Source organism: Scyliorhinus canicula, chromosome 4 (assembly GCF_902713615.1).
Source record: "Scyliorhinus canicula chromosome 4, sScyCan1.1, whole genome shotgun sequence".
In the NCBI taxonomy this organism is placed as follows: domain Eukaryota; kingdom Metazoa; phylum Chordata; class Chondrichthyes; order Carcharhiniformes; family Scyliorhinidae; genus Scyliorhinus; species Scyliorhinus canicula.
This window is the reverse complement of record NC_052149.1, coordinates 52,202,592-52,215,925: the sequence shown is the minus strand read 5'-3', so window position 1 is coordinate 52,215,925 and position 13,334 is coordinate 52,202,592. Positions and strand designations below refer to the sequence as shown.

The window sequence follows — 13,334 nt, the reverse complement described above, 5'->3', positions numbered from 1 at the left end:
TCAAGAGGAAAACTCTCCACTGGTTGGAGTCATACCTGGCACAAAGGAAGATGGTTGTGGTGGTTGGAGGTCATTCATTTAAGCTTCAGGGCAGCTTGCAGGAGTTCCTCAGGATAGTGTCCTACGCCCAACCATCTTCAGCTACTTCATCATAAGATCAGAAGTGAAGATGTTCGGAGATGACTGCACAATGTTCAACACCATTTGTGACTTTTCAGATGATGAAGCAGTCCATGTCCAAATGCAGCAAGACCTGGACAATATCCAGGCTTGGGCTGACAAGTGGCAAGTTACATTTGCACCCCACAAGTGCCAGGCTACGACCAACTCCTACAAGAGAGGATCTAATCACTGTCCCATGACATTCAGTGGCATTACTACCGCTGAATACCCCACAATCAACATCCATGGGGTTAAGATTGATCCAAAATTGAACTGGACTAGCCATATTAATACTGGGGTTATCAGGGCAGGTCAAAGACTAGGAATCCTACGGCGAGGAGCTCAGCTCTTGGGACCCCCCCCCCCCCAAAGCCTGTCCACCATCTACCAAGGCACAAATCAGGAGTGTAATAAAATACTCACCACTTGCCTGAATGAAAGCAGCTCTAACAATACTCACGAAGCTCGACACCAAGAAGTTCCAGCAGCCTGCTTGATTGCAACCCCTTCCACAAACATTCAATCCCACCATCACCAATGAACAGTGGAAGCCGTGTGTGCCATCTACAAGATGCACTGCAGGAACTTGCTACGCTTCCTTAAGCAGCACCTTCCAAACCCATGACAACTATCATCCAGAAGGACGAGCGAAGCAGATACCTGGGAACCCCACCACCTGGAAGTTTCCCTCCAAGTCCCTCACCACACCGACTTGGAAATATATTGCCACTACTTCACTGTCGCTGGGTCAAAATCCTGGAACTCCCTCCTGACAGCACTGTGGGTGTACCTACACCTCGGGTACTGCAGCGATTCAAGAAGACAACTCACCACCACTTCCTGAAAACTAGGGATGGGCAATAAATGCTGGCCTAACCGGCAATGGCCACATCCCGGTAATGAATTTTTAAAACATTGAGTTAATCTAGTGAGTGGGTCAACAGCTAGAGGTCATACAATCAAAATCATTGGAAAGAGACTTAGAAAGAGAACAAAAGAAAAATACAGTGCAAGAACAGGCCCTTCGGCTCTCCAAGCCTGTGCAGATCATACTGCCCTAACTAAAACAAATAATGTGTGCCCTTATCTGGTCTGTATCCCTCTACTTCCTCCCTATTCATGTACCCATCCAGATGCCTCTTAAATGTTGCTAATGTCCCTCCAGAGAGAGTAAAAAATTTTTCACTGAGTTGTCAAGATCTGGAATGCTTTCAGAGCAGGTTGTAGAAGTTGATTTTATCGATAATTTTAAAAGGGAGTTGGAAGGTACTTGAGGATCAGGAACTTACAGGGTTATGGACATTAAAAACTAGTAATATGGAACTGAGCATGGCTCCTCTTTCAAAGAGCTGCACAGGCATGGTGGACCAATTGTTGTGAATTTTGTGAAATCTAGCTTATCAAGTCCCTCTATCAAGAAGAAGCAGCTTTATTAGAATCCTTGTCAACCTTTCAAACTCTTGGGAATACAAGTAACCAGCATTTCCCCATGTCCCTCCTCATGCCCCCAACTGCCTGCTCTCCTTCCCTTGCCTGTCCCTCTCTACCCCCACGGCCAGGCGTTCCTCCCTCTCGCAGATACGCTGCGGCTCACTCCCTCTTCCTACTTGTGCACTAGCTTGCTCGCTAGCGTTGTGGCTCCCCCTTGAAATCGGAGGCTATTGTTCCAAACCCATCTGGTCATGCCCCCCACATCCCCATATTCATGTAGGTCTGTATTTCTTCCCTCGTCTGTTCTTCCGTACAAACCCATTTGCTTCATCCAGCGTGTTGAAATAATATCCTCTGTCATTATGCGTGACCCATAGTCTTGCCGGGTACAAAATGCCGAATCATACCTTGCTTTGGGACAGTGTGGTTTTGGCCGCGTTAAACTCTGCCCGGTTTGACCAGGTTGGCTCCAATGTCCTGATTAGTGCAGATGGTGTGCCCTTCCCATTTACATGGTCGCATGCTCTCGCCCACTTCAGAATCTGTTCCTTGTCCTGGAATTTGTGGAATTGTGCTATTATTGTCCGTGGTGGTTCCCCCAAATTAGCTTTTTATCGGAGAGACCTGTGGGCCCGGTCCACCTCTGGGGCCTTGGCAAAGCCCTCCTCCCCGACCAGTTTTTTGAGCATTCTCAAAATGAATTCTGTTGGGTTCCTACCTCCGTGCCCTCCAGTAGCCTGACAATTTAAAGGTTCCGTCAACGGGATAGGTTTGAATCATTGTCTACCTTCTCCTATAGCCCCTTCTGGGTCGTCACCAACCGTACGACTTCGGCTTTGAGCGAGGCAATCCGCTCGTTTTGGTTGGTGTCTGCTTTTTCAGATCCCACACCATTACCTCTTGGTCCTCTGTGCTGTCCATTGCTCCCTTTATGGGGACCAGCGCGGCCTCTATTGCCGACTTCATTGCCGCCATGAGGCCTGTTTTATCTGCCTCTTTGTGCTTTTGAAACTCTGCGGAGATAAACTCCCATCAGCTTCTCCATTGATGACTGGGTCGGCTTTGGTGCTCTTGATGGGTCCGCCATGTCCAGACTTGGTTCGCCACAGAGGTCCCCCTTGTGGTGATCGTAGATCTGAGTAGATGCAATACAACTGAGCAAGCACTAGAGGGAGCACGGGAGAGCTATATATATACACAGGGACAGAAAGTGAGGACACACTTCACTGAAGGCAGAACTCGTAGCAGGACACAGACATACAAGCAGGCAGCATTTGAGGTAGCCGTAAGTTAAGCTCTGAAGCGAGAACAAATTCACAATAAAGCATCTTCTCCACATTTGAGACTACGAGCTTTATTAAGACACGAGGAACAACACACCCCTCTTCTGGGTTAGGAGTTTTCCTCTCCTTACTCTGGCTAGTCTTGTGGCCTGACTGCTGGTTCGACAGCATCTCAATCGTTTGGGTAGTAAGTCGGGGTTTGGTTGGGGAACTTTTTTGTACTCTTGACACCCATTTGATGGGTTGGAAAGGTCTAATGAGAAGTTCCCAGGAGAGCCACATTTCATGCGAGCGCTGAGCTCATGGACACTACCGGAAGTCTTGTTTAGTCAATTTATGCATTACCTACTCCAGTTCGTACTTTTTCTTCATCAGTAGATCATTCTGCTTGCTGTTCCACGCATGCTGGGCGTTAGTACCTATACATTTTTCAGTTTCATCCTTGGATAGTTCAACATTATTAATCTACTTTGAATAAGTGCATAAATTATATGATGCAAAATATCTTATGTCAAAAGTTAAAGAAATTAGGAGTTTCAACTTTATTCTGATTAAATGCCTTTACAGGTTTCCAACACCTGTCGACAAAGGTTATTTAGTAGATATTGCAGTATTTACCTATCAATTTAGTACATGTACATTCAAGTGTTCAAATGACCTACATGAATATGGGGATGTGGGGTGGAGGTGCATGACTAGATGGGTTAGGAACAATAGCCTCCGATTTCAAGGGGGAGCCACAACGCTAGCGAGCAAGCTAGTGCACAAGTAAGAAGAGGGAGGGAGCCGCGGCATATCTGCGAGAGGGAGGAACGCCTGGCCGTGGGGGGTAGAGAGCGACAGGCAAGGGAAGGAGAGCAGGCAGTTGCAGGCATGGGGGAATGTAGTTGAATGGTAGTTTAGAGGTCACTAGAATGACATATGAGCCCTAACAATGAAAATTTCTTATTCCTAAGCAGTTTAGATCTTGTGCCAATTAAATCTAGCATGCAGACTTTTTTAATTGTTTTAAATTGTATTCCACAAACAGTCATTCTCTTCTGGTGAGATTTATGAAAAATGGGCTGCAAACTAAATCTGGAGAGCAAATCTATTTTTGCAGATGATGCTTTAGTTATAAAAACACTTTTGTCTTGTTGATGGCATGTTAATCTTCATTACTTTAAATTCTCTAGTGAAATGTTCCATGCGATTCAGTACCATTGTGCCACCTGTTGTTTGGAGCATTAAATGTAATTTAATTTATCGAAGAACTCCTAGCTCCAGAAGACAAGACTTGAAAGAAAGCAATGTTATTTTTGACTGGGAGCGAGGCTCCTATTGTGGCATGCCAATCAAATTTGTAATCTTCCTGAATGCTAACTGGAAAGTAGCTGAATTGAAAAGTATTTTTAAATGAAATATTTATGGGAACAAGTTTTTTAATATATAATAAATGTTGGCAGCAGTCACATGATAGATATATATATATCATGTGACTGCTGCCAACATTTATTAACTCTTAATATTTGTATTTTTTTCTTCTAACTTGGTTTTCTTTTGGCTCCTAATCCAAACCTCAGATGCGTCATCTTAGAAAATGAATGTTAAGAAATAGAAACTGTTCAAACTTTATAACAGTTGAGACTGACTTGGACAGCATTTCTGTACTGCCAACTTTTACATGCTTACATGTTATAATCACTCTCATGAAAACACTTGCAAGAGGAGCAGTTATTTGTTGAAAAATGCTCTTCTTTTGCTCCTTGCCTTTCAAAAATGTTGACGTGATCCAAAATCAACAAATAAACCTTTATTCTCTGTTGCTCATGGGATGGAGTTGACGGAGATGGGGGGGAGTGAGATGGAACACCATGCACAGTTCCCGGACAGTGAATTGGAGACGGTAAAAACAGCTGTTATGTGGATGCTGTGCTAATAAGACACACCAGTGGGAGGCAGTGGCATAGTGGTATTTCTGCTGGACTAGCAATCTAAAGATCCAGGGTAATCCTCTGGGGACCCAGGTTCAAATCCCACCATGGAAGACTGAAATTGTATTAAATAAGTCACGCCAGTCGGGGGAAAATTGGCTCCCAGAATGAGAATATCCACTTATTTTAATTGTTCCACCTTTAGTGGCCATGCTTTCAGCTTCCTAGGCCCAAGTGTGGATTCCCTGCCAAACTGCTCTGCTTCATACCTCTGTATCCCTTTTTGGGATGGTCTTAACTTAGCTTTTTGTCCAAGCTCTTGCCAGCTGGGGCTCCTGACTTAGATACCGAGAAGTGGGCAGGAATAGGTTGAATGAGTATTGGTGATCATATTGACATTTACCAGTAAAGCATGTGAAAGATTGGGTGGTTCCGTGTATTTATTGATATTGGGGTTACTGGGAATGACGAGACTGGTTCTACAAAAGCAAGATACCGTGGATGCCGGAAATCTAAAAATAAAAACTGAAATTTGAGAACGCTCAGTGGGTCAGACAGCATCTGTAGAGTGAGAAATAAAGTTGACAGTTTAGATCACCAATCAGGACTAGAAGCGGTAGAGTTGTTGCTTCCAAGTTGACAACCTATTGGTTTAAGTGCTCAAGAATTCTTTATGCCTTAATTTTTAAATTACTAATATGCATTTTAAGCATTTCAGAAATTCAGGATTTTGGCTATTGGTGTACCTCATGGCACTAGTAGTGCAGAAAGTGATTTAATGGGCTCTGAACTTATGACTGAACTCAAATTTGCTAGTTTTCAATTCAACTGATATATTTAAAAGACTATTATTTTCATCTTGTGACATAAATTTGCGAAGTTTACTTTTAATCGTATTAACTATAGATTTTTTGTTTCAACTTTTTATGATTTGCTTCTTGCAGCTCAAACCTCAGAGAATATGTTTACTGCCTCGGCTTCAAGCCCAAATCCCAACAATCCTGCTGAGTATTGTTCTACTATTCCACCACTCCAACAAGCTCAGGCCTCCGGGGCACTGAGTTCTCCACCACCCACAGTCATGGTACCTGTCGGAGTTCTGAAACACCCAGGAACAGAAGGTAATGTTGATTTTGTATTGAAGTATGTGCTCTGCAAAATGTGAGCTGAGAATTGACTTTCAACACAGTTGACATATTTTTTTTGTACCTGCAATCAGTTATATTGGTTTTATAAGTGTTCTAATCTTTCAGTACAGTGTTTTTCCTTTGCAAGACGAGGAGTGAGTTTTCAAGTTACTTTGTTTTTACGAATGTAAAAGGAATTAAAGTTCCTTCTTGCAGTTCTCTTTGACCTTCATGGTCATATTCAAATTGCTTTTAAGTTTTGAAAAAAAAAGTCATTTTTTCACTGAGTAGTTTTTAACACATTTTCACTTTCAAGTAAGAAGAGGGTGTTCAATGCAATGCATGTGTAGAATGGTTAATTGCTTGTAAAAAAAATACATGATGGTGCTGATCCATCATTTATAATCAGCTGTATGACAAATCCAAATCCTTTGTCTTTCCGGTGCAACTATGTGTAAATTGTTCAGTGTTTTTGATAGAAGAATGCTTTATCATTTTAGTGAACATTTGTTAGTGAGTGTGTTTATGATTTCTGACCTTTTTATTGAGTGAAATCCTCAGTGGAGAACTGTAATATTGCATGCCATGAATAACTAGAAGTTCAGTTGAGTTACTGAGGTCTTCCTCAAATTAAATTCTATATTATATTATTAGGCCAGATAGTATTTAGGTTACCTAGTTCTTTTTATAGATTTGAAAGTTAATTTTTGGCTGTTTAAAAATAGAGTATAGTCTGGATAGCGGTTCAATACCGAAAATGCATCAAGTGATTGGTCCAAGTGAGTTGAGTCTTGTTGCTGTAAGTGGTATATTATGGTGAGAGATGTTGCAGCACATATAATTTGATAACCATCAATTATATAGCGTGACCACATTTAGATGAAGTTCCTTTACTACCCTAAAATGTTAAGAAAACCTATGCTGATGAACTAGGGTGGATCCTTATCTCCGGACTTGAGTAATTTTTGTCACACTTCTGAGTGAATTCCTTGTTTCTATCAAGTCCATGCCCATTAGGAACTGAGTTTAAGATTGTTCAAACTAATTTTGCTGCTTTGCAACCCAAAATACAATGGATCAAACCACATTGTGATTATTAATTATTTGCCAGTAATTACTATGATTCATTAATATAAAGACACCTATGGGAACCATTAGATGTTCCCTTGGTCAATTCTTAAAGTTTTTTTTTAGAGTATCCAATTCTTTATTTTCTAATTAAGGGCAATTTAGCATGGCCAATCCACCTACCCTGCACACCTTTTGGGTTGTGCGAATGAGACCCATGCAGACGCTGGAGAGTGTGCAAACTCCACACGGACAGTGACCCGGGGCCGGGATCGAACCCGGGTCCTTGGCGCCATGAGGTATCAGAGATAACCACTGCGCCACCATGCCGCCCAACATCACCAATTCTAGCAGTAATCTTCCAGCCAATCCAAGAGACTACTATATACCTCCTGTTCTATCACGGATGAATAACATCAAGGAAAAACAAGTGCGCAGCTCAATTTAAAATGAAATTTGCCGAGAAGACGAATTGCACAGCTGCAAGAGAGTTTAATGTTTCAAAAAAATAATTCGAGACTTGAAGAAGATATCCAAAAACTAGAAAAAATGTTGAAGAATAAAAACATGGAAAGACCGAGCAAATGGCCTCACGTAGAGAAAACGTGTCAAAAATGGTCATATTGGAACCATCTGATTCTGTGCCCTCAGAGAAGTGAAGAAAAATTATATTCCGAATTCAAAGCTACTGCTGGGTGGTGTGTGAGATTCATGAAAAGACTCAATTTAAAATTTTGTCATAAAATAAATTTCATCGCATTTGTCTCCCAAAAGAAATTTTAGAGAAGTGTCATCAATGTTCATAAGAAAAGCACAGTGCCCGCCCCTGTGTGTGCCCGCCTCTATGTTTGCCCGCCCGTGTGTGTGCCCGTGAGAGATGGGGTCATCTTGTTGGATGGGCTGACTTATTTTTCATGATCCACAAGATGCAGAACAATTGGATATTGGAAAGTGGCAAAACATTCACCAAAGGTGGAAACATGCGAATGCCCTCATTAGCAAAACTGTGCCAATGGTTGTGGATGCAATTGGAGTATTGTGTTTGGTGTGAAGGTATTGGAGAGGGTGCAGAAAAGATTGATGAGAATGGTTCCAGGGATGAGGAACTTCAGGTGTGTGAATAGATTACAGAAGCTGAGCTGTTTTCTTTTGTAGAAGAAAAAAATAAGTTCTCAAAATAATGAGGATCCTGGACAGAGTAGGTGGGGTGAAACTGTTTCCTTTGATCAAAGGATTGAGAAACAGAGGACAGCAATGTACATGTTTGGTAAAAGAAACAATGGTGACATGAGAAAAAACAAATTGTGCAGCATGTGGTTAGGGTCTGGAATGCACTGCCAGAAAGTGTTGTGGAGGCAGTGTAATTGAGGTCTTTGAAAGGGAATTGAATAATTATCTGAAGAGGGAAAATGTGCAAGGCTATGAGGAAAAGGCTGGGAAGTATGATGAGGTTAGTTCTTTCAAACAACCTCCATGGACATGAAAGGCTGAATGGCCGTCTATGATTGGAAGCAAAACACAGCCGTATACAGGTATGTGTTTTCAAACTTAGAATTTCAGATTGAACGTTGGTTTGATTTGGCTCCTATCGGAGTCATCAAAGAGGGACCAGGTTTTTTAAAAAAAATAATAATTTACAGGATGTGGGCGTCACTGATTAGGTCAGCATTTATTGCCCACCCCTAGTTGCCCTTCATTAGGTGGTGGTGAGTTGCCTTCTTGAACCGCTGCAGTCCTTGAGATGTGGGTACACCCCCTGTGCTGTTAGGGAGGGAGTTCCAGGATTTTGCCCCAGTGACAGTGAAAGAACGGTGATATATTTCCAAGTCAGGGTGATGGATGACTTGAGGAGGAGGGGGGGGGAGGGGGTTCCCAGGCATCTAGTGCTCTTATCCTTCTAGATAGATTCACCTGAGGAAGGAGCTACGCTCCGAAAGCTCGTGTTTGAATCAAACCTGTTGGACTTTAACCTGGTGTTGTAAGACTTCTTACTGTGCTCACCCCAGTCCAACGCCGGCATGTCCACATCATCCTTCTAGATGGTAGCGGTCGTGGGTTTGGAAAATGGTAAATGTCTTATTTGGAGCAGTACCATTCCATTTGCCGAAGAAGAGACTTGGGAAATGTGAACATGCTTATATTGTTGAACCACCTTATTATTTCCTCTGTGTTTGTTTGACATATTTATTCAATTAGATTGTCTTTTGAATACCATAGAAATTGCATATTGCATTTAGCACCAGAAGTTAGCCCTAAGTTGTAGTACAGCCATGCTTTCAGTGGGCAAAATTTTGTTTTTACAAGCAATTACTATTTGGAGGTCTGGAAGAGCATTTGATCCATCCAGGAAATAATTTGCACATTTTGAGGTCCAAATCATTTTAATTCAGTATCTGAATATGTCAGTTGCCCTTATTAAATGTTAGCTCTTCAGTGGAAATCAGTGAAACTCTATATCATCCTTCAAGAACCCATCTGAGAGTACTTGTAGAATCTACTCCACTTTGTTTGATCAATCAAACAATTGTTTGACTAATAGACAGCAAAGATAACCTTGCAAACATGAGCCATATACCTTTTAGTGATTGCTTTTGTAAATTCATCCTGCTCCATAAACATCTGCAAGTATTAAAAATTGCGCGTTTCATCCTGTAGTGAATTTCTTTTTTGACTGAGGCATTATTGGAAAGAGTGGGCGGAGGTTTACCAGTTACGGAAATGGGTTTGGATGTCTTCAGGTTAGGGCCTTTCTGAGAAAGGAGGTGGGTTTGCTCTCAATGTTACCATCCCCCGGGACTACAGGATCGGTTCTTATCAGAGGATGAGATTGGGAAAAGCAAGACCTTGGATATAGATCAGATATAGCAGTATAGATCAAAAAGGAAGAAGCATCAATAGAGGCTATTTGGCTGAAATGGGAGGAGGAACTAGGGGGAGGATTTGGAAGGAGGCGCTGCGTAAGATTAATGCTTCCTTGTCTTGCTCTAGATTAAGTTTTATCCAATTCAAAGTGGCGCACAGAGCGCATATGACGAAGGCCAGGATGAGCTGATTCTTCCCTGGAGTGGACGACTAATGCGGACGGTGTGCTGGGTCCCCGGCGAACCATACCTACATGTACGGGGCTTGTCTGAATTTGGTGGGGTTCTGGAGGGGGGTTGCCGATGTACCATCATGGGTTTCAGGAATGGAGGTGACACCATCCCCATGATTAGCAATTTTCGGAGTGTCTGTTGATCCAGGTACTCCGGTGGGGAAAGAAGCCGACGCGGTAGCATTTGCCTGCCTGCTAGCCCGGAGGAGGATCTTGCTGAGTTGGCGGGACTTTGAATTGCCTGAGGTGAGGACATGAGTGCAGGATCTAGCTGATTCCTCCACTTGGAAAAGATTAAGTTCGGCATTAGAGGGCTGGATGAGGGGTTCCCCTTGAGGTGGAAGCTGTTCACCGACTTCTTCAAGACATACTAAAACGTCAGTGGGGGAAGGAGGGAGAGTCGTGTCCGTTTTTCTCTTTTGGGGAAGGGGAGGGCTGAAGGCTATATTCGTAAATAGCTCTGTGGATCACTGTCTGTGGAGCCTGCACCTTCTCCCTGTGTCTGCGTGGGTTTCCTCCGGGCGCTCCGGTTTCCTCCCACAAGTCCCGAAAGATGTGCTTGTTAAGTTAAGTGAATTGGACATTCCAAATTCTCCCTCCGTGTACCCGAACAAATGCCGAGTGTGGTGACTGGGGGATTGTCACAGTAACTTCATTGCAGTGTAAGCCTACTTGTGACAATAATTTAAAAAAAAATATTAGTTCCCTAGTCAGTAAGGGATCACCTTCTATTGTTCAGTCTTTGCCTACAGTTGTTACCTCTTGATTTGAAAGTAGGAGAAAGCAAAGGAAGTTGAATTAAGCAAAATTAACATTCTTGCTTACGATTTGTCTTTTTGCTGCCCCTTTTATGTTTCGGCTTGTATCAAAGGATATTAATTCAATTGGCCTTACTTTTAACTAATGTTTGTTAGTGACTCAGACAAAGGAGCAGCGCCGTGTTTGGTTTGCTGATGGAATCTTACCTAATGGGGAAGTAGCAGATGCAGCGAAACTGTCAGCAAGTGGGCCATCCCCGATGGGGCCTTTGGCAGTATCACATGATCCTGGAAAAGAAGTTGCAACTAAATCTAAAGATTCTGAGGTAAGTGTCTTATCAAAAGGTACCAGTTCGAAATAATGCTAATTAATTTCTGTAATATGCAGAAAAAATACTTTTGAAGTGATTTTATTCTTCAAAAAAGTACATTTACTTATCTGAATCCTTGATGTTTTAGCCAGTAAGCTTATTGATGAGTTGGCCATTTGGTACTACATTGACTTACTGAGTGGCTGTGATCTGGAAGTGCTAATTTGAAAATGAAATGAAATGAATTTTGTATTTTTGTAATTTTGTATAGAGCTCCCCTGATTTTATTTAAGTTTAATCCAATCATGATGGTGGATAATGGGTTTTGGTAGTGCTCTTTAGTCACAATATCACTGCTGGATTTTGTCACATTGGACTTGAAGAAACAGTTTTGAGTCCAGGTTGCATTTAACGAGTTTGTTTCGAGATTAGATAGCGTGGCATGATATACTGGAGAGCATGCAGATGTCCATTTATAATAATAAAAGGGCTAGTTCAATAGGGTATGCACTTCCCTTTGGTTGTGAGCTTGTTTAGTATCTTGTGAAGTAGCACTACCCATCGATTATGGATTTGCATCTTCCGTAGATATTTTCTCTGATTCACTGGTGGCAGTTTCTCTTATAAATGGTCCAAACATCTTCATTTTTTATGAGTAAATTTGCATTGCACTTTATCTGTTTCTACAGCATGGTTATCCAGGGATGTGTTAATAGGACCTCCTTGTGATGGAATGAAATATGTTTCTCTCCACATATATTTCTTAATTTATATGACATTTATGTATTTACACATCAAACGCAATCACAAAACAAAACAAGCCAATAGGGCTGGAAATAACCAAATCAATTAAATACCTAACACCCCACTATCTGACCCCCACTCTCCCCAGCTGCCTCCAGCACCTTTGTAAGTATCTTGGCATCCATGTTTAATAGGGATCTGGACCTGTATGACCCACATTCCACCTGGTCCTTATTCTTTTTTAACAGCAGGGAAATTGAAACCTGCCCCAACATCTGCGGCAAGAACCCCCTACCTATTGGCTCCTCAAACATTCCCACCATCAGTGGTGCCAGCTTGTCCTTAAACTTCTTATAATATTTCACTGAGAACTCATCCAGTCCCGCCACTTTCCCTGACTGCATCTTCCCGATCGCCTCCTTCACCTCCTGCTCCCCCACTGGCCCCTCCAGCCCTACCCTATCTTTCTCCCCAACCTTGAATACTCCAAACCGTCTAGGAACTCCCTCATCTCTCGCTCCTCACCCAGCGACTCTAACCTATATAATCTCTCGTAGAACCCCTCAAAAATTTTATTAATCTGCTCCGGGGCTACCACGAGCTTCCCCGTCTTATCCCGTACGTGGACTATCTCCCTTTCCCTGGGGCATATCCCACCCAAATTACCTTGCAATTTGAAATCGTTTATGCTTTTAAAAATAATTGTGGTTTTCATTTGTCCTGGTGAGTTTTTAAATCCCAGGAAGATGTGATTTGCCTACCATATTTTGTTTGTTGTTAAATTTGAGCTGGCCACTTACTTTGAGTTGATACTTAAATTTTCTGAATTTGACTTTAAATGCAAGATCTCTGTCCCATGCCTTATCAGTTCTTGGAAAAAGAGTCACGGTTGATCAACGTACTGCCAAGGTTCCTCGTCCTGTTTAGATCCATACTGGGGCAGCATGGTAGCATAGTGGTTAGCATCAATGCTTCACAGCTCCAGGGTCCCAGGTTCGGTTCCCGGCTGGGTCACTGTCTGTGCAGAGTCTGCACGTCCTCCCCGTGTGTGCGTGGGTTTCCTCCGGGTGCTCCGGTTTCCTCCCACAGTCCAAAGATGTGCGGGTTAGGTGGATTGGCCATGCTAAATTGCCCGTAGTGTCCTAAAAAGTAATGTTAAGGGGGAAGTTGTTGGGTTGCGGGTATAGGGTGGATATGTGAGTTTGAGTAGGGTGATCATTGCTCGGCACAACATCGAGGGCCGAAGGGCCTGTTCTGTGCTGTACTGTTCTAAATTCTAAATCTAAATACCGATCTTCATCCCCAAGGCCTTTTTCCAAAAGGTAGACAGTCTAATCATGGTGTTTATGTTGCGAGGCAAGGACCCGAGAATTCCCAAACCGACACTGCAAAGAAGAAAAATCAAACGGGGCTTGGCTTTACCAAACCTGCAATACTACCATT

At 42.6% G+C, this 13,334-nt stretch overlaps 1 protein-coding gene across 5 annotated transcripts in view; it reads left to right on the top strand.

Moving 5' to 3' along the window:
• Positions 1-13,334, top strand: part of LOC119964578 (zinc finger FYVE domain-containing protein 9-like) — a 202,352-nt gene that overhangs the window by 141,442 nt on the left and 47,576 nt on the right. For all 5 annotated transcript variants that reach the window (XM_038794249.1, XM_038794247.1, XM_038794252.1 and 2 more), the window contains 2 exons: positions 5,734-5,910; positions 10,993-11,162. In XM_038794249.1, coding sequence (XP_038650177.1) covers positions 5,734-5,910; positions 10,993-11,162 — 347 coding nt within the window. The remainder of the gene's footprint in view (positions 1-5,733; positions 5,911-10,992; positions 11,163-13,334) is intronic.